Below are 22,278 nucleotides of genomic sequence, written 5' to 3'. Positions count from 1 at the left end.
CATTTGATCAGTAAATCGAGGCAGATGTAACCTCCACATGGAAGGTCCTCTTTCTCTTCATTAAACCTTCTGACAATCCAGGAAGTGGCATCCAAAGATAACAGTTGTAGACTCTTGCACCTTCTCTCCTATCATCCTGACATTAATGCCTCTCACACAAGCTCAGTCTTAATTGTTGATGACAGTCAATTGTGACGTCAGCTGTTCACATCAGCTATTCACAGTAATCTATGAGCACTGGGACACCTTTAGTTTTGACATGTCTAGGTGATGTCGATTTTTTGAAAATAACTCTCTGTATTTCCTGTTCCTTCATGGTACTGTTATGCCCGCCCTTTGGGGCAGCAGTAGCTCAGTCGGTAGAGCGGGTCGTCCAATGATCCAAGATTGGCGGCTGGATTCCCGCTCCTGACCATTCACTCTTTGAGTGTGAGCTCGCAGTGGGGGGTGCCAACTCACCTCTTGAGCACTGTCGAGGTGTCCTTGAGCAAGGAGCCGTCCCCTCACAAGCTGCTCATTCAGGGTGTTCTAAAGATGGGGCTGCCCATTACTCGGCCTCCCTGTATTCACTGCATGCCTACAGGCCCCTTGTGTGTGTGCTTGGTTGTTTCAGGGGCCTGTACAAAAAAAATGTATGCATGATTACTAACAGACTAACCACGACTGACAACTTCTTCCTCTTCTTCTTCTTCCCAGAGGTCCACATCAGTCCCCTGTTTGGAGAGCTGGAGATTCCTCTCCTCGGAGATGATCGAGAAATCAGCCTGCACAAAGCCAACAAAAAATACTGTACAAATACTGTGTAAAAGTAAACCTTAAAGGACTGTGTGACATAGCGCCCACTGCCTGGGCCAGCAGGATGACGGGAAATGGACCTGACCCACAATGGAGACTTGTGGGTCAGGTCCAAACCTCCCCTCAAGAGAAAAAACAGCAGACCTCCAGTGGAGAATTTTACATGGTGCCATCGGTTCCAATGCTTTATCTGATTTTAACTCTGCTGTGTCCAGCCAGTGTCCCTTCTGTCCCCTTCGTGAGACAGTCTTTTTTATTATTGGTTTTTAGTGTTTTTGAAGCACTTTAATACTTTCATCTAATGAAAAATTGTAAAATGTTTGAATGTGATTAAAGTGTTTTTCAAAAATAAAACTAAAAACTCGCTACTTGCCAATCATCATCCAGTCTTTTCACCCTTTACATCAGCCTCAGCATCCACCACCACCACCACCACCAGTGTTTTGACTACATGAGGGATTTATTTTACTGCTGTTGCTCAGATCCAATGTTCAACATCAATTTCCCTGAAGAGTCCAAGAATCAAAGACTTTCTGACAAATTGATCACATTAATTCAGTTTCTTAATTAATTTATTGTGTTTGGGATTACTGGGGGGGCTGGACTTTGGGTGTGAGATGGGGTATACCCTAGACAAGTTACCAGTTTTTTGAAAACCCACATGAAAACAAATGATCGATCACACTCCCGTTCATGCCTATGGGCAACTTAGAGTCACCATTTCACCTCTATATCACATGTCTATAGTGATGTGAAGCAGCAGCACCCTGATTATCACATAATTTGCCATAGCGCATCATATGTGTTAATTACTGCATGTCACATTAACAACTATCTTCACTTCACTCATCTGTCAGGAATAAATGGAGCCTGTATATTTCTTATTTGATTCCCACGGATCTGAAATCTGACCCATGTATTTGCTTTGGATTTTTTTTTTTTTTACAATTGATGCTTCTTGGAATTTGCACCACATAAACATAAGGCAGATCATCAATTAAATTAATTGCATTTAACTTATTTCTCAAAGCTCTCCACTTTTTCAAAATATGCACATTTTATTCATTTCTTTAACTCATTCATTCATTTATCTTCTATACCCTCTATTGTCCACTGTCGCACGTCGCGGGGTCCTGGAGCCTATCCAAGCCGACAGGGGGCATGAGGCATGGGACACTCCGGGCATGACGCCAGTGCACCGCGAAGCCACATACAGAAACAGACAAACACACACGTACACACTCACACCTGCAGACAATTTCATACCAGCAAGTTCACCTAAATTGTATGTTTTTCAGAGGTGGAATTAAGCTGGAGAACCAGGAGAGAACCCACGCAGACACAGGGAGAACATGCAAACTCTGCTCAGAACTCCGCACAGAGCGGGACTCGAACTGGGAACTGCCTTGTTGTACTGCGACAGCGCTACCCACTGCGTCACAGTGCTGCCTGTACATTTTAATCAATAATCACAATATATGGTTTCTATGGTGACCATGCCCCTGTCTCTGCTCATATCATCTTTTAAATATCTGCATAATAACTCTTTTTATTTTTATCACCTTCCAGAGGCCAACACCAGCATAGGAAGACTGCTTAAAGCTTTCTCACGACAATCACGTTCTATCCCTGTAAGTTTGTGTTTTTCATTACAGAAATATTTAAGGGATTTCTGTAAATTTTAATACAACAATTCATTTGTGAAATGACTTTATTAGATAGAATTTGACACGTCATTCATTGGTTCATGTTTATGTTTTGGTAATTACTTCTGGGGGCTAGGGTGATGGAGATTTCATTAGTTTCCTTGCTCCTGTCTCAGCAAACAATTTACCTGGACTCATTAAGTATCAGACATGACACATCAGACAAACCTTTCTGCCAGTATCCAAGATGCCAAAGTCTGGCTTCACTGAAAAGCTGCTACATCCCCTAAAAATTCCTCACATCCCCTAAAGATTTATTCAGGTTTTTGGTAGTGAACACATGTTTTAAACTGAACGTTAAATAAAAAAAAAAAAGCTGCTCTTCCTGCTTTTTGCAAGCCTATGCAGTGAACTCATAGAGCGGAAATGTATGTATCTCTCAAGAGTGTATTTCAAATCTATTAAGAATCCCTTCATGGCTTTTTATTTTGGATTTTCCATCTTAAAATATAATTTAAATGTATTATTTTTGATTAACTCCAAATACAATATTTTTTGTGAGATTTGTGTGTGCTCGGACTCACAAATATTTTCTTTGATGTTTTGTTCAACTGTGGAATGTCTTTTTTTTACTTCTGCCTCATTTCCCTTAATGAACTATTAGCTGTGTTCAGAGGGAACTTTGACATGTGTTGTCTGAGTTTCTAATAGCTGACATTTTCTTTTCTTTTTACCAATAAAAGCCTGGAGTGATTTAACAGCATGTTATAAATCTTTGTAAGATGGAAGCCTTCCTGCAGGTGCTTTGCCCTTTTAGACTGTCCCATATTGATGTCCGCAAAGGTTTTAAATGATTTAAACGATTCTGAGGTCTCTGGAAAGGTCCACATTTTCAGTGAGTTTTGATAAAAGAAATGTCGTTGAAAAAAAAGTCAGAACCAACACATGCTGAAAAAGAAATATAACAGGATATTGCCTTCTTGCCTATGAGTCCATTTGCACTGATAACTGGGCATCATCTCAGTAATATTTCAGAGTACATTCAGCCATATGTCAAATTTTGACATCTAGTGGCTTCAGGCAGTCTCGGTGGTTAAGGGCACAGGAGGGGATTTCGTTTTTGGCTTCCAGTGTCCTCTGGTGGACATCAGTGGAGTAGCCTGTGCCCAAGTTCCTTCTCCCTCAGCTTGTGTCACTATTAATAGCTTAGTGATTCTCCAGCTCACGTTATTATCCCTGCCTGGCTGCATGCTGTGCAAGGAACATCACATCTTTAACAGAGCAGAAAAATTGTGTGTCTTTACTTAGAGACAATGAACTTCGAAAGAAAGCGTCATCTGCACCTTGATCTTCTCCATTTTCCCTAACTTTCCTAATCTTGATCTCTTTGACCTTTTCAAAGACTCTTGGATTGTCATGCTTAAATAGGTATACCTTTGTTTTGCACATGTCAACAGATGGCAGTGATTTGGTAACACAAGTAGTGTGCGTTAGTGCTGGAGCCTTTGGAAGCATCAATAGTCTGTATTAGCTTTTACTTTTCATTTTATATACCTGTACAGTATGGTCCAATCAAACTGTCTACTACAAATAATATTAAAAATGAATGATTAATCTCTAATAAATGTTGAGAGAGAAAAGCATAATGAACCTTTTCAGCTTTTTTGATACTAGCTCACAGATATCCGCAATCTCCCTACGTCATCTCCAAAGAAAACATAGATTAATTACATTTTAATCAAACTGGAAATGTTGAGCTTAATCAGGACAAAAGTTATTATTTCATCATTTAAATCCATTTGCAGCAATTATATCATATTCATACTCGTAGCTCCAGTTTGGTTCTAAATATGAAAATTATCATAAACGCTTCTAAGGAATATTAAGTCATGCTGGCCAGAAGTGGCGTCGCACCCACTCTCCATTTAGACCAGCTCTCCATTCTAACCTTGCAATTTCAATGTACTATGTATGACGACAATCAAGCTTCTTAATCTTAAATCATTATTAACTAGAATTGAAAGAACAAAATTAAATAATGCATGGTGATTGGAGTTTTGTGCTTGTATTCAGAGTGGTAGTAGGACACTTTGCGTATTTTGGACAAAAAAGTTCCTTCTCTTCTTATTCCAGTTTCTCTCCATGTTGTGCTTCTGCTCTAACACTTGGTCAATATCACTCCAAATGTCCACAGTAACACCTTATCTCTGTGGGTTAGCTTGGGACTTCGTGGTTTCATTTTGTGGGACCCCTTGAACTGTTTAGGGAAATGAGCACATCCCAGCTGACTTTGACCAAGAAGCGGAATACACTCTGGACAGGTAAAGTTCATTGCAAGGTCATACGCAGAAAAGACCCTCATTCAGGTGGAGCTGGAGGACCTTCCTTCTGTGAATCAACAAGTGTTACCCACTCACCACCATGATTTTGCTATCATGTTTATGCTGTTTTGTGGGAATTTTGGCAAATGTATTGGGAACACAGGAGGTTCTTGTGACACTGCAAAGTTTACCTTTGAACTCTTGTCACTGCTGTCCTTGTAAAGGAAACAGCTATGGCAAGCACAGTTCCAAAGAAACTATAACCTTCCATTGCCTTTTGGCTCAATGGACAGGACATTGTAGTTCTTGTGTTCTCGTTTCCGTTGTTTGTTTTTTTAAAGAAAAGTTGGCAACTTTCAGCCTCAAAGAATGACATTAAAGGTACTTTATGTGAGCTGAATATCAAACACATCAAATCTGACCTTGGCTCAGACTCAGCGACTGCAACTATGCACATCCTGTAGTTGGTGACGTGTCCCTTTATCAAGAATGTTTTGATTGATTGATTGATTGATTGATTGATTGATTGATTGATTGATTGATTGATTGATTGATTGATTGATTGATTGATTGATCAAGTTACATGCCGGCACATGTCAAAAACAATCTGCTGAAATTAATGACCTACATTTACTACATTTAAATAAATATAATACTAAACTATCGTATTGATAAAAGGTGTATTTATCCTATACTGAATTGTATGGGTCTTCATGCAGCTATTACATAAAATGGTTAAAGAAGTCATAGGCTATGTTTACAATTGGTTAATCATATTAATGAATAACAGGCAGTGTCATTGGGCTAAAGTAATTTTTAAAAAATGGTGATGCAAGCATATGTGTTAACTTAAATAGTTTACTATGACAATAGTCGTGTTGGTCGGTTTTGCCTGCATAAATAAAGCCTGGAATTTAAGTATGAATAAAACTGAGCTAGATAATGAATCAGGAGGAAATGTTCACAATACCGTCAAAATAATAAATGATATACCTCATGACCAGTATTTATTCAGATTTAGGTTTCATGTTTACTGGAATAAAGAGTCCAGTGCAAACAGCATGTCTGATGCTGATATGGTTATCCATGACTGTCAACGAGCGAGACTACAATATGGTGTGTGAGTGCCCTCCATAGGCAACTGTGGGAACTGCATCCAGCAACCAAATGGTTCTAGTACAGTAAACAAAAATCATCTCCAAATGTCACTGGATTAAAAAAAAGACAAAAGACATAAATCATGGATCTGAACGTGGGTGGATTTCTACCTCAAATCTAATCAAGTCTACCAAATTCACAGCGAGAAGGCCCTGGGTTTAAATCCAGTTTGCCTTTTCTCCCAGTCTGCCACCTGTCTCCACCAAATATGTAATATTAAATTAACCATAAGCACAAATGTCAGTGTGATTATAGTTTGTCTTTCTGTGGTGTCCTTGTTAATGTATACCACCTCATGTCGACAAGCAGCCTAGACAGGCTCCAGCCACATGTTTAACGGGGCTATGACCTGTAACTGAACAGGCTTTTTAAGTGATAACATCATGTCTCATAACGTAATGCAGACACGTGTTATCATACATTTTTCCAAATAATTTTTTCAATTTTTGGTGAGGTGATATCCTATATTCAGCTGACACTTTTTTACCAGTACAGTACAAGCAGCACCAGTGTCACAGTTATTTATCTGTGGTAGTAATAATGTGTTAGCAAGGCAACTTCACATGGTTGAATTCATGCACATTGCATATCTGCAATGATTTCATCATAAAATGTGACTTGTGTAACGGGGACTTGTTCCTCAGCAGAGCTTTGCCTTAGGGCAGTTCTCCTAGTATCATGTCACAGCCTAGCAAAGGGGGCCTTACCGGCCACCAGCCTTCAGCCGATGCAGCGTGCTATACTCTCCTGTCCACTAGGGGCGGTAAACACAACAGCGTTCTGTTGGCTTGTATAAATTTATCAACACGAAGAGCGCAGTTGGATCATAGAGGAGCGTGGAGAGTGTCAGGTGACTGTCATGTCTCTTCTTCCCACTGTTTCAATTAAACGAGGCGAGTGTTTGTCAGAGATGACGGGCGGAAAAGAGAAGAATTAGTAACGCGGTCGCCTCACAAGTTAGCGATGACGTCCTGAAGGATCCGATAGCGTCATGAGGTTGACATTCCGCCTGAATGTATGAAATGTATGATAGAAACAAGTAGAGAAACGTTCAAGTAAAGTGACATAATCAAATTGTGCTGCGCCCTAGGTATGAATAGTGATGATTACTCAGAAGCAGGGGGATCTGTCTTGAAATTGTAGTTGAATAATTATACAGATGACCAAAGTAGTTTTTATACTGATCTAATTCTCTATTTTTTTCAGGTTGCTGAAAAAAAATATACAAGTGGCTGTGAAGAACCGAGCATAGTTTTGTTTATTATTATGGAGGCTTTGATTGACATTAGAAATCTGCTCCACATCAAAGAAAGTAGATTATCTGTGACACTTGGTCTCTTTCTCATCTTTCTTGGTCTCCTCTACTGGTGCGTAAACACTTTGAAATATTCTGTCTGTAATTCTACAGCTGCTGTCAGATATGTAATGTAAAAATGACACACAGTACAAACTTTCTGGAAAATCAAGAGACCCCTTCGTATTAGTTGATAACGGGATCAGACGATGCACATAGGGAGTTTTGATGGCATTTTGATAACATGCCATGGGAAACTGTTGAAGTGTGTTTTAAACCATTAAATGAACAAACTCATGGATAGTTATGGTTTTATGTGTGCTTCAGTGAAACATTCACCAGCAGGCAAGATTTGTGAAGCTGGTCTTGCAAGAGACATTAATAATTAATCAGTAAGGTGAATATTTTGAGAAATGTTGAAGGTCCATTTCCCCCCGGTTTTTTTTTTTTTTAGGTACTCAATCTACCCTTTTGCTGTGCTTTCTCGATGCGGCATAAAACACCCAAAGCCAACACCTTTCTTTGGTAACATATTCATGTTTCGTCAGGTAAGACATTGCTCCATTCGACTGGGGCACCCCAAAACATTCTTTAACACATCTCCTTCCATCAATGCTCGAAACAGTTTGTACTGCAACTAATTTTTATTCAGTTTAAGTACGATAAAGCAGAAAAATAAAATTACCTAAGGTTTTATCATGGTGGGTTTTATTGTATATAGTCATGATATTATGAAAAGAATGAGAGAATCTACAGAAACATCTGTTATCCAGGGACAAGGCCAAAGTCATTTCACAGATGGAGCTAATCTGCAGGCCCACAGATTGCCCTGCATTAAAAACAGATTCAAGATGTAGTGGAGCTCACCACATGGAATCAGGAACACTTCCAAAAGCCATTGTCTATCAACACAGTTTGTCACTGCATCTAGTTGGGACACGGCTATGCAAAGTGGAAACTGTATATAAACACATGAACCTTATAGTTCAATTGATCACCCCAAATTGTCTGTCGGTGTGAACGTAAGTGATTGTTTCTCGTTTACAAGAGGATGGAGGGATTGATGGATGGATGGATGGAGGGAGAGAGGGAGGTAGACAGAGGGACCCTGAGGTTATCAACACAGTTCCGAAGCCATTATCCATGATAGTATTAGGGTGAATTAGGGCATGTATAATGAGTAACCTTCATATTTGTGAAGGCACCATTAATGCCGAGTTACTTGCTGTTTGCTATAAAGGCCTTGTTTTTTTCAACAAGACAATACCGAATTACATTCTGTACATATCACAACAGCATGGCTCCATTGCAAAAGAGTCTGGGGGGCCAAAATGACCGGCCTGCTTTCCCAACAACGCATTGAAATTCTTTGTGCATAAGGAAATGTTAAGACATAGCTCTAAAAAGCAGTTACAAGGCTTGTGTTTTATAATGACTATACAACTTTCAAAGTATTAATCAGTCTCTAGTATTGCATGTCGTCCCAAAGATGAGCGTCTCCAGTTCCTTTGCACTATTGTGTGTTGCTGTTTTAGTCTGTTTTGATGTTCTTTCAGGGTTTCTTCTACCCTTTGACTGACCTCATAAAGAAATATGGCAGAGTTTGTGGGTAAGGAGCTGAAAAACTTTCTATAGCAGCATTTAATAAGAAAACCTGAATATGCTTCTTTGACACTGAAAATTTATGTTAGTAGTTCTGTGCTAATAATTGTAGTTTGATGTGACTGAGACTACTGTAGTTTGTTCATTTCAGGTATTATATAGGTCGCAGACCGGTGGTGCTGGTAGCAGATCCTGACATGCTGAGACAAATGATGGTCAAGGACTTCAATATGTTCCCAAACAGAGTGGTGCGGACATTAACCAAAGCAACTATAGGTCAAACATGTGCCTGTAACATAAACTTGGATGATACAATTTTATTCTTCTGTCTCCCTGAAGGTTCTTCGCACTTTCACCAAGCCCATGTGTGACTGTTTGATCATGTTGAGGAATGAACGGTGGAGGAGAGTGCGGAGCATCTTGACGCCATCGTTCAGCGCTGCAAAGATGAAGGAGGTGAGATACGAATGTGAGCTTGATTCAGCATCAGTTAAAACAGACAGTTTGTAGTCTGCTGGTGCAATTCTGAATTGTCTTTTGTTAAAAGTCAGCGTGGACTATTGAAGGATCTGTAATGATCTTTTCCTTATTTTACACGAGGGACACTGGTTTACCTCAGAATTAGGGTTTTTTTGACTGTTCCCATTTAATCTTCTTTATGTCAACAACTTCATGTACACATTATAAATTGTTTATTTTTAAATCCCTTGTTAGTTAGGCATAACTCGTGCCCGGATGTCCCCCCGCCTCACGCCCTATGCCAGCTGGAATAGGCTCCAGCTTCCCGTGACCCGCTGCGGCAGATAAAGCGGAAGAAAATGAATAAATGAATATTATCTCCATATGTTTTACAGTGTGTTTTTCTAGTGCTCACAGGAACCACTAGATACAAACTTCATGGCCTGTTTTGTAAATATTACCTGTACTTCTGCCGGGGTTTTAAACCTTTATTTAACAAGGCTAGCAATTAAGAACAGGTTCTTATTCACAAATGCTGCCTGAGCTAAGAGCAGTGGCTCTTAGAGGTGTGGGGATGGGGAGGAAGTCTAAAATAAACACAAAGACATACACTATACAGAAAAATATAAGAAAAATAAATACAAGACAAGAGAACGAGACCGAGAAAGAGAGAGAGAAAGAGAGAGAGACACTCAACAAGTGCAGCTGTCAGCTACAATTTCATGTAGGTTTTGTTTAAAAGCAGTGAGTGATATGGGGACAGTGAGTTTGAGGCAGTTTTGAAAATTGTTCCAATCATTAGCTGCAGCGAATCGAAAGGCACTGCGACCAAAGACAGTACGGGCTTTAGGGATGGACAGTTTGATGAGCTTGCTGGACCTAAGATTGCGGGCAGGACGGAAGTGGTGTAGAAGGGAGGAGAGGTAGGGAGGTGTTTTTCCTAGTATGGATTTGTAAATGAGGTGAAGCCAGTGGTGGAGCCGTCTGGTGTGGAGGGATGTCCAGTCTACCAGGTTGTACAGGTCACAGTGGTGAGTTCTGAATGGAGCTCCTGTGGCAAAACGGATGGCAGAGTGGTGGAGAGTGTCCAGTTTACTAAGAGTAGATTGGGAAGCCATCCTATAGATGGTGTCACCATAATCGAATATGGGCAGGATGGTCATTTTCACAAGCGTGCGTTTGGCTGGTGTCTGTTTCTTTGTTTGTTGATTAGTTTGTCTGCAAGATTAACAGAACAGTTAAAGACTGATAGATTATAGATAAACCAATAACAAATCATTAGAGAAAAGTATAAAATAAAGGATTCAGAGTGCATCATAAATTGTCCTAACCAGTCATCAGGATTAACACAGAGTAACCACAATACCAGATACCAAGACCACAATATTTTATTGAAATAAAAGGAACTGCATGAAACTGCTTTAAGTCCTATTTTTCTGATTAATCTGTGTGTGTACATGGTAACAATGAATCCTCCTCCTGAGTCCTTGCCTCACTTCTTTGTAGGGGGGAACACCCTTGTACAAAGAAGTGAGGCAAAGGCATGAAAACAAGCTCACCGTCTGTCAACTCCCCCACAGGTCTTTGAGGATACAAAAGAGCTTTGTGTCTGACTCGTGCTTTTCACTTTATTACGTCCTGCTTCAAAGCGGTGATGTATTGTAATCGTCAGTGTTCGTCCGTTTGTTTGTTCGTTCGTCAGTCCGTTAGTATGTCCACCGAAAATCTTCGCAACCGTTGCAGATAGAAAGATGAAACAAAAAGCACATTACTCGGGCGGCGAAGGAGATGGAAATTACATCTTGACCTTGAGAGAACTAGGTCAAGGTCAAAATTCAACTTTTGTACACTCAGGGATAGGATAGAAAGACGAGGGAGGAGGCCAGTGTGAATAAGACCATAGATCAAACCTAGTGCTTTGATCAATGTTAGGTTAGAGCACTAGCTTTGATCTTTGACCTGTGCAAGTAGGTCAGGGTAAAACTTTGAAAATCATGTTGCAGTCTCTGACTGCATTGGTTCTAGTTGTCTTTTGATTTTGCACATACGTAGTAGTAGTGGTAGTAGTAGTACTTTATTGATCCCTTAAGGTGGTTCCGTCAGGGAAATTGACATCTCCGTCGCAGTACACAAAGCCCAGTGACCACACAAAAGCGCACAGAAAGAAGTATCGACATCTAGAAAGAGTAAAAATTTCACACCATGAAATATACAAATAAAAAGGCACACGAGTTTGTGTTTATAGTGCTTGCAGTGTTTATGGTGTATTATGCGTGTCATCCCTCAGCTCTTGTGTGGACCCTCTTCCTTTCTCCCCCAGTGAGGAATTGAGCAGTTTGATGGCTCGGGGGATGAAGGAGTTTTTCAGTCTAGTCCTGCATGTTGGGAGGCGCAGCTTCTGGCTGGTCATTCTGGTCAGGTTTCTCAGAATTCTCTGGTTGTTTGCTACGGTGTGCAGAGGATGGCTGACATCGTCCATGATGTCCAGCAAAGTTCTCTGCCACCGTTGCCAGGGGTGTCATGGGATGTTGCAGTCCCTGACTGCTTTGTTTATTATATTTCATTTGCCTTTAAGTTAGTGAAAATCTTTTTAACTTCTCATCCATGGTAAATCTAGTTCACTATTTTTGAAATTCATTCTGGCTGATAAAGTATTTTTAAGCTTTGCTTTTTTTCTTTTTTTTTTTGCTAGTTGAAATTATGGCTCTTGTAATTTGTTGCTGTGAAAATTAAACTGACTTCATACGGCAGAATAGTTAGGATTGTTTGTGCTTGATGGACATATCTCATCTATTGCCATCTTATTTCTTTTCTTCATCTCCAGAGGCTTATTCAATTTAACAGTGTAAGTTTTTTGTTTGTTTGTCAGCTTTAGTGTCTTCATTGCAGTGGTTTACAGGACAGGTTAATGTCTTCCCTTTCTGAGAAGGTGTAACTTGCAAGTGTCAATGTCTCTTCATATTTTCCTGCAGATGGTTCCACTCATCAACACAGCTGTCAATGTCCTAATGAACAACTTGGGTGTTTACGCTGATTCACAAGAGGCCTTTAACATCCACAAGTAATCATACATGATTCAAAACACATGATCATGGTGTGTGTGTTTTTTTTTATCTCAGCCCTCACCATTTTGTTTGTGTGTGCATGTTTCTGTAGGTGTTTCGGCTGCTTCACCATGGATGTTATTGCTAGTGTGGCATTTGGAACGCAGCTGGACTCGCAGAACAACCCAGATGATCCATTTGTCTGCTATTCACAGATGTTCTTCTCTTTTTCTTTCTTCAGGCCCATCATCCTGTTTCTCCGTCAGTCCATATGTTGTGTATTGGTGTTTATGTATATGAATGATTAAAGTAGACATTTCAAGGAATGCAGTTAAAGCAAAGCCTAAAGTATTGATAAGGCATAGATCAAAAACTACTACAATGTGTGATTGCACAGAGAAGTGTTTCCATGTTAAGTTTGCACATAGAGCCACGCCAACACATTTGGTTTGTTTGTGTGTCCAGTTGCGTTTCCATTCATTGCGACCATCCTGGAGAGACTCATCCCCAACAAAAAACGAGAAGAAATGAATCAATTCTTCATTAACAGCATTCAAGAGATCATCAGGCAGAGAGAGGAGCAGCCTCCTGAGGAGGTTAATCTCTTGGACATTAACTTACATACAGAGCTGCTTAGAGTTTCAGAAAAATAATTCTTTAAATGAGTTTAATATTTTTTTAGCGGCGTCGAGACTTCCTTCAGCTGATGTTGGATGCTCGAACCAGTGGGGAGTGTGAACCAATGGAATACTTTGATGCAGTGAACCTTGCTGATGAGTTTGATCACAAGAACCAGCAGACACAACCGTTAGCCTCAGAGGAGGAGAACCGACTTCACCCACAGCAGCAGCATACCAGACGTCCACAGAAAAAAATCACTGATGATGAAATAGTGGGTCAGGCTTTTGTCTTCCTGCTAGCAGGCTACGAGACCAGCAGCAGTACGCTAGCCTTCACCTGCTACCTCTTGGCCATCCACCCAGAATGTCAAAGTAAAGTACAAGAAGAAGTGGATGACTTCTTCACCAGACATGTGAGTGTGTTATACGTCATTCGTTAGGCGGTGGCGGTTCAGCCTTTTTACCTAGTGGCACGGTGGTGAAGTAGGTAGTGCTGTTGCTGCACAGCAAGGCAGTTCCCGGTTCGAGTCCTGCTCTGTGTGGAGTTTGCATGTTCTCCCCGTGTCTGCGTGGGTTCTCTCCAGGCTCTCCGGTTTCCTCCCACCTCCAAAAACAGACGCTTCAGGTTAATTGGCCGTTCCAAATTGTCCATAGTGTGTGAATGTGAGCGCGCATGGTTGTCTGTCTCTGTGTGGCTCCACAGCGCACTCGTGTCATACCTGGAGTTTCCCCCGCCTCACGAGGCCCTAAGACAGCTGGGGTAGGCTCCAGCTTCCCGTGACCCGTTACGGTAGATAAAGCAATTCGGAAGATGAATGAAATGAAAGGACTCAGACTTTTAATTCTCATGCTGTCAACAAACACTCTTCAGTCAGGTACATGAAAATTAAAGTCTGGATGAATGATGGTAGATTCTCCCCCATCCATCTGTAAGAGGTGCGATTCCTTTTTCCCCTCAAAAACCACTGAACAGAATTCAATGGAATTTCACAAGTGCCTGCTGGAGTCTTCATAATTGGTATCTCTAATTAATTTACGTAATATTATGGTGCTATCCTCAGTTGAACTTTAGTGATGCTTCTATTAATTTACTTTGATACAGGTAATACTTGAGCACAAATTATGTTTTTGTTGTTTCTTGGGCACACATTTTCTCGTAATCCTGACACATTTTTTTCTAAAATTTTCTGAATTAATCTTGCATTTTCTTTTTTTGTAGGAGTCACCAGATTATTCAAATGTACACGATCTTAAGTATTTAGACATGGTCATAAGTGAGAGTTTGCGCCTCTACCCCCCAGGATTCAGGTAAATTGCACACACATACACACAATTTCACAATTAAACAGTTCATTTATTTATGTATGTGCATTAAGCAGAGTTGAATCAAAATCATAAATCAAGGAAAATTAAAATCATTGGAGGTGTCTGTTGATGTCACTCTGGTCCACAAAGGTTTGGTCGACACATTGACCATGACTGTGTTGTGAACGGCCAGTTCCTCCCTAAAGGAGTGTCGCTGGAGATCCCAGTAAGCTTCCTTCACTATGACCCAGAGCACTGGCCTGAGCCAGAGAGATTCATCCCTGAGCGGTAGGAGGCTGTTCTTAAACTAAATAAGATTAACAATGCTGCCTGCATCTTGTATTTTGATATCATTTCAATGGAGAAATTGCTGACTGTTTTGTGAAGGTGACCGTAAACTAAACTGTGTGGCACAACACTCACTGACATGGTGATAAAATGCAGTTTTACGAACTGAACAAGGACTTTCTTAATGCTGACTTAATGGTGACTCTTTACCTTCTGGAACTGTACTGCTGATAAAAAAACAAAGCATGTGTTTGTGAATCAACACAGTGCTAAGGATGTGAGTAAGGATGACACATAAAAATTGCTGGTATCTTGACCTGGTTTTGATTTGAGAAAGGTTGCAGCACTGTAGAGGGGAATATTGAACAAGCGAATGAACTAAACAGCTTTTTCAATCGGTTCAGCTCCCCCACCACTCGCGGCTCCTCGTCCCGGCCCTCTCCCGGCCCTGCAGACCGCTCCACTGATGTTCCCTCCTGCTGTGCTTCCTCTCCTTCCACCCCTGCCACTTCTCCCCAGCCCACTCCAAGAACTGCGAAGCTCTACGGCCCCACCTCAACCACTGTACTTCCAATCTCGCCACGTCCTCCTGTTCCCACCACGACTCATTTTTTAGTTCTGTGGCATCTCTGTTCATCACAAAAACAAGTAGATAGCGGTCCAGGAGATAGCTGAGTTGATGCCATTCTACAGGCCAGTCCAGCCCTTGTGAACTGGCACCTCTTCATATAGTACACACTCCACATTTTTTATCCGCGCTGGTCTTGAACTGGCCACCCTCTGGTTCCCAAGCCAAAATCTAGTGGACGGAGCTACAGTACTAACATGTTAGGTAGAAAGCATATTTTCTTCTGTCAGATCTAACAATACTATAAAAAGGTTGCAAAATCCTGGAATTGAGTTGTATTGAAACTAAATACTGACTGACTTCACTACTGCTTTCAATGCAGACAAAAATTAAACTGTTTGAATCACCAGATTTACACCAGAAGCCAAAGCCAGTCGACATCCGTTTGTATACCTGCCATTTGGAGCCGGTCCCCGTATGTGCATTGGGATAAGACTGGCCCAGCTGGAGATCAAGATGACTCTGGTGCGTCTGTTCCAGCGATTCACCCTTGTGGCCTGCTCTGAGACCGAGGTGGGAGGAACACTCTGAACACAAAGACAAAAATCAATCAAAACTATTTGAATACTTTTATAAATCCAAAAAGTAGATGTCAATTCTCAAGGATAGAAAGATTGTACAATAAATGTTGTCAGATTGATGCAGTCATTGGCCATTGTGTTATGACAGATATAAAAAGCCCACCATCTAAAAATCCAGGTTTTAGTGTGTTCAAAATCACACTTACATGGCAGCAATAAATCCAAATCTGTTGGACAACTTTTTTTATTTTCTGGCTTTCTCAGGAGATTTTAGCCTCCCTCATAAAACACATCCCATATCAGCCCAACGATGATGCTGCCATAGCTGCTAAATTTGACGATGTTTTTCCTCCCTATAGATCTCACTGGTTAGTTTGAAGTGTTTTTTGGACCCACAGCAATGTTGTGCTTTGGGGCTTTTCAGGATTTCCCAGCATCCTTTTCGAAATGTGGAATTTCAGGTGCTGTCCTAGCCTCCCTTCACTTTGCTGAAGGGGTCTGATTTGATATTTGTAACTTGGTAGAGCTGTGTCTGCTTGTAGACTCAGGTCATACACACTGATGTCACAGTGTTTTTCATTACAAGGAAACACCCCCCGGATAGAAATGTTTCTGTTACAGCGTCCACACGACCACACAGACCCGGCGTTTTCAAAAAACTTCACTTTGGCCAGGGTTTCCTTCCTGGATATCTGCGTTATCGTGTGGATGAAAGGCGTAACTGCAACAAAAAGCCTCGCTGCCCGATCCCTTACGCCATATTGCTCCCATGATTCCTTCTGGCAGATGCGCCATGGTTGGTTGGGTGCTTGATTAACAGGTAGTGGGTGGAGTTAAAGTGTGACAGCGTGAGGTTTTCAAGTGAGCTTATTCAAATGGGCAGATTCTAAATATTCTATTATATAATAATATATATATATACACTGTATATGTGTGATATATATATATATATATATATATATATATATATATGTGTGTGTGTGTGTGTGTGTATATGTATATACATATATATATATATGTGTGTATATATATATATATAAAATATACTGTATATTTACAGTATATGTGTAATTTATTTTTTACTTCACAAACAGACTTTGTGTTTATGCGTGATTGTTAAATTAATATAAACTTTTTCTATGTCAGGTTCCTCTGGAGTTGAAAGCAACAACCACTCTAGGCCCAAAGAATGGCATTTATGTGAAAATTCACAGAAGAAACTTGGAACAAGATCCTGCCAAGTCTTCAACAGATTATTAGACACAAATCACCTTTTTGGAGAGTAGAAACATTCTCTTACCATTTGAAAATCTTACTGCAGCTCCATGTTGTCACAGTGACACTTGGCATATCTGGATTGGTTTCCTTACATGAAAAATGTATCTTTAGCTATTCTAAATATGAGTGTTACAACACAATGTATAATGTTTTCTGAACTCAAGCTGTGTATTGAAGTGATTTTTACCTCACTGAGCTGAAAAAGTCACACCAATATTTCCCATGTTGAGATACTTGAATTGCATCAATGCATAAATTTAAGTTCTGCATATATTCTGTGAGAGGGATTTACTGATGATTATTTCAAATGTCAAACATGAATGTTCCAGCATATATGACCAGATGTGATTAAAGGTCTGTACCTATTTGAAATGTGTCTCTGATATGTAAATACACACATAATTATTTTTTTTCATATTGTCAAGCTATTTGGTTATTACATAACCATATCAAATATAGTGATACCTCAACTTACGAATGTCTCTACTTACGAAATTTTCTACTTACGAAATTTCTCAGCAGGAAAATATTACCTCTACTTACGAAAGAAATTTCGATTTACGTAATGTAAAAACACAGTATTGGCTGATACTGGAATAAAAACAAAGTATCGGCAGATAGTCAAATCTCCCACAGGAAATCCCACTTTTGTACCCTGTTTAATTCAAATAGAGTTAAGGTTACTTCACTCCCAACGTTCTTTAGGTTATCCCTAAAGCTGCCTTCACTTCATTTTTGTCATTAGTGATGAGTTGAAGTAAAGAGGAAAAATCGCTCCACTGAAAAATCCCTGAAGCACTGAGTGGTATCAACAGAGTAACCTGAAATGAGCCAAATTCTGCTGGCTCATTTCTGCTGGAATCCTAACTTGAACCATGTTCTGCTGGCTCTGGTCACTTGCTGCTCAAGGCTGATTGGCTACCGTAATTCTATGTGATTACAGGTGCTGCTCAGGTGGGATGGAGCGCCTGTAGTCAGCTGTTGAAAGTATTAGCATCCAAACGCAGCTCCTGGAAAAGTCTTGTAGCTTCTACTACTGTTACCTGAGCTTAAGACACATGCATGAAACAGCATAGCAAGAGGGGATCTCTGCAGCATCACGATTGGAAGGGAGTTCATACTTGAAACAGAAATGGACGTCAAACGATGGCTCAGACTTCTGTCGACATTTATAACAACTTCTAATTATTTCCCGCCAAGTGCAAATAATGAAGAGCAAATAGCAGAAAGGCAATTTGCAATATTATTCCTATAATAGTAAACACAACATTCAAAGATGACATTACCTCCAAAACAAAGCTTTCATTTCTGTTCTAAACTCTTAACTATGTATATCTCATTTCATTATACAGTACAGCATTGTTTTGTTCACACCAGTTTATGATTCACTAAATATGAAAATTAATGTTTATGTCGTCAGTCAAAGCTATAAAGCCAATAAAGATCTGAAATGCAAATGAACTATGGAAATGTGCATGGCTTTTGAACTTATACTATGGTTTGCTTTTGTGGTTATATTTGACATCCTGAACCTCGCCTGCCTACCGACCAGGCAGTCTTTTTGTAACCCATTTCTTTATTTAACTAAAGTGCAGTGAAGATTATACTAAATGATATATCTATACAATTTCCTCCGGGAATAATAAACTATCTATCTATCTATCTATCTATCTATCTATCTATCTATCTATCTATCTATCTATCTATCTATCTATCTATCTATCTATCTATCTATCTATCTATCTATCTATCTATCTATCTATCTAATACTGGTGGTTACTTGAACAATTACTGTATTAAGTATTCATATGCAGGAGAAAATGTACTCAGTTATGTATCATTCATTACATGCCTGTAAGTCAGCTTGGACAGACTTCAGCAACTCCCATGAGCCACAATATTGAAAGAAGCGGATTAGAACCTGAATTTCCCTTGGGATCATTAAAGTATCTATCTATCTATCTATCTATCTATCTATCTATCTATCTATCTATCTATCTATCTATCTATCTATCTATCTATCTATCCATCCATCCATCCATCCATCCATCCATCCATCCATCCATCCATCCATCCATCCATCCATCCATCCATCCATCCATCCATCCATCCATCCATCCATCCATCTATCTAGAAGATGAATGAATGAAAATGGGGAGAGATAGTGGGGCAGGGTCATGGTGTGGCAAAGAGCTACGAGAATCACGTTTGTGGCCACCATGCAAGGATTGAGGCCTCTACATTTGACCCCTTACACATTGTGTTTGATCAGAATTTAGCTTTTTAGTTTAGCTTGCAATGTTAAAATGAGTGTGCGGTTTTTATGTAAAACCAGTCACGTTAACAGCCTTTAATTTACCTCCAAACCATTTCTTGGAGGTTCCAGGCATCTTAAACTGCTTTTGGTATTTATAAAAGAATACAAGCTTACTGCACTTCATTTGAATACTTAAACAATTCACTCATCAGTAATGACGCTAAGTCATTCCTCATCAGTAATGATGAGTGGGGCTTGTAGGCATGTTAGTAATGGGAAGGTAGAGCAGGAGGCAGCTACTTCTTGGTTCACCTGCTTCCCAGCCTAAGACCTAGGGGACTGAGCTACTGCCACCCCAAATGAAGGTTTACAAAAAAAAGGTCTACAAGTATTTGTTCATGTTCAGTGTTTCAAATTGTTTTTGATTTTCATGAAAATGATTTTTCTGTCATTTCTGTAGCTCATTGATAGGGCACCAAAAGATATATTCTGGAAAATGGGGAACAAGGTGTAGCGCGCTGGAGCAGTGCGTAGCGCTGTTGCCTCAGAGGTAGAAGGTTCCAGTTCTGAGTCCTTTCTGTGTGGAGTATAAATGTTCTCCCCATGTCTGCGTAGGTTCTTTTCGGGTTCTCCGGCTTAGTCCCAACCCCAAAATCATACACTTCAGGTGACATGATTGTTCCAAATTTCCCGTAAGTGTGAGTGTGTGCGTGAGCGGTTGTTTGTCTTCCGGCTCTGCAGGAAGACAAACCGAAAACAGGTGCACTCACATATAATGCTAAGGGAGTAGTGAATATTTACCACAACAGCTAAACAGGCAGCTGAAGCTCATTTAAAGTTCTGTAAAACCAAGGACAGCTGATGTAACAGACTTTTCTAGAGGATCATCACACACATTATTATCACACACATTTAACTGTAAGAGGTCTATGATTTACCACTGAAAGACTAGATTTGCTGTCTTGGTAGATTACAGATAATCTAGTAGCAAATCATTAGTGAGAAGTATGAAGTACAGAATTTAAAGTTATCATTATCATATTAGATCCTATTACTGCATTTAACACCAGACTAACACTGTTTTTACTCCTATATACAGTATATGTGTGTATATATATATATACACGTATATATATATATAGATAGATAGATAGATAGATAGATAGATTTTTAATTTTTGCTTAATCCGCTAACGCAGGTCGCGGGGGAGCCGGTGCTTATCCCGGCAGTCTCAGGGCGTGAGGCGGGGGACACTCCGGGCACGACGCCAGAGTACCACGGAGCCACATAGAGACAAACAATCAGTCACACACACACTCACTCCTACGGTCAATTTGGGACCAGCCAATCAGCCTAAAGCACATGCTTTAGGAGGTGGGAGGAAGCCGGAGAACCCGGAGAGAACCCACGCAGACACGGGGAGAGCATGCGAACTCCGCACAGAGAGGGACTCGAACCCAGGTCCGCCGTGTTGTGAGATGGCAGCGCTAACCACTGCGCCACCGTGCCGACATACATACATATATATATATATATATATATATATATATATATATATATATATATATATATATATATATATATACTGTATATAGATAGATAGATAGATAGATAGATAGATAGATAGATAGATAGATAGATAGATAGATAGATAGATAGATAGATAGATAGATAGATAGATAGATATATTTATATATCTATACACACACACACACACACACACACTCACACACACACACACACACACACACACACACACACACACACACATATATATACACTAGCTGGAACCCGTGGAAATTCCACGCTAAGGCAATAATATCAGATTCATGGTATTATAAACCAAGCGCACCCAACATGGTCCAAATTCAAGTGGATATAAAAATAAGTGACACAAACTGTATATAGTCATGTTAGAAGCCTAAGGCAAACTTTTTGAGTTCAAAACAAGATCCATGAGCATGTTTCTATGTGCCATAAAATAAAATATTTCCAATTTCAAATTTGACTGTGTCTATTTTGGCCCAATATTCAATGTAGTAAGTTATACGGAAATAATAACTATCTACAGTGGTACCTCTACTTACGAAATTAATTGGTTCCGGAAGAAATTACGAAAGTAGAAAATTACGTAAGTAGAGACGCGTTTTCCATGCAAATGCCCTAATCCGTTCCAAACCCACAAAAATTCTGACATAAATGTTTTATAAAGCATAAAAATGCATCAAAACATGTAACAAATACATGTTACGATTAGATTATTGCACAATAAATGAGAGTTGTGCATAACTTAAAATAAGAATAGAGTAAAGAATAATAATGACGGTCATTTACCTTTTAACTGCTGTCCCCATTGTTTTTTGCCCTCTTTGGTTCATGCGCTCTTATCTCACGACGCCGAACAACAGAGTGAATTCCAGTCCTCCTTTTGAACTTCTCCAACCACCCACGCAATGCCTGAAACTCCTTAAACTTCCTTTTGTTTTAGTAACGTGGCGATTGTAGATGCATTACGGCCATATTCTTTGGCGAGATCAACCAAACGCATCCCTTTTTCATGCTTTTCTATGATCTCCTGCTTTGTATGGACAAAAAAACTATTTTCTTCGTCTTTTCTTTTCCTCTTTTCTCCATCAGTTTCTTGGGGTCCATAGCGAATATCTACTCAAAAAGTTATTGTATTTGCGCAACTATCAGAACACATCACGAGTCGAGGGCCGAAAGCCGAAGACACTCCATAAGCACCGATCTAGCTCCACACAGAGATGGAGTGGCATCCCTCTTAGCCAATGGGATTCCAGGAAGATACGTAATAGGTAATAGCCAATGGCAGAGCAGCTATGAGAATGTTGCATTCAGTAACCTGTGGGAGATTCGAGTATCAGCCGATACTGTGTTTTTACATTACGTAAGTCGAAATATCTTTCCTAAGTAGAGGCAATATTTTCCTGCTGAGAAATTTCGTAAGTAGAAAATTTCGTAAGTAGAGACATTCGTAAGTAGAGGTACCAAGGTATTCATGTAGCTGAAGTTGTGCTGAAGATAACAAGCATGTGTATGTT

The 22,278-nt window shown here is 40.0% G+C and overlaps 1 protein-coding gene across 4 annotated transcripts; it reads left to right on the top strand.

Annotated features, from left to right (window-relative positions):
- Positions 1–6,751: 6,751 nt before the first annotated feature.
- Positions 6,752–17,312, top strand: tbxas1 (thromboxane A synthase 1 (platelet)). 4 transcript variants are annotated; one of them, XM_068312723.1, is made up of 14 exons: positions 6,752–6,770; positions 7,127–7,287; positions 7,669–7,762; positions 8,771–8,823; positions 8,968–9,064; positions 9,156–9,272; positions 12,248–12,336; positions 12,432–12,580; positions 12,785–12,915; positions 13,002–13,352; positions 14,159–14,247; positions 14,395–14,532; positions 15,511–15,673; positions 16,828–17,312. In XM_068312723.1, exons 2-14 carry the CDS (start codon positions 7,187–7,189, stop codon positions 16,939–16,941), a joined length of 1,686 nt encoding a protein of 561 aa, XP_068168824.1. In that variant the 5' UTR covers positions 6,752–6,770; positions 7,127–7,186; the 3' UTR covers positions 16,942–17,312. The 4 variants fall into 4 exon arrangements, with proteins under 4 accessions (XP_068168824.1, XP_068168822.1, XP_068168823.1 ...); XM_068312721.1 differs by lacking the exon at positions 6,752–6,770 and adding an exon at positions 6,805–6,916; XM_068312722.1 differs by lacking the exon at positions 6,752–6,770 and adding an exon at positions 6,813–7,010.
- Positions 17,313–22,278: the final 4,966 nt, after the last annotated feature.

The sequence above is a fragment of the Antennarius striatus genome, chromosome 4 (genome assembly GCF_040054535.1).
Source record: "Antennarius striatus isolate MH-2024 chromosome 4, ASM4005453v1, whole genome shotgun sequence".
NCBI classification, from domain to species: Eukaryota; Metazoa; Chordata; class Actinopteri; order Lophiiformes; family Antennariidae; genus Antennarius; species Antennarius striatus.
The sequence above is the reverse complement of the archived record's forward strand: the minus strand, read 5'-3'. Positions and strand labels throughout refer to the sequence as shown.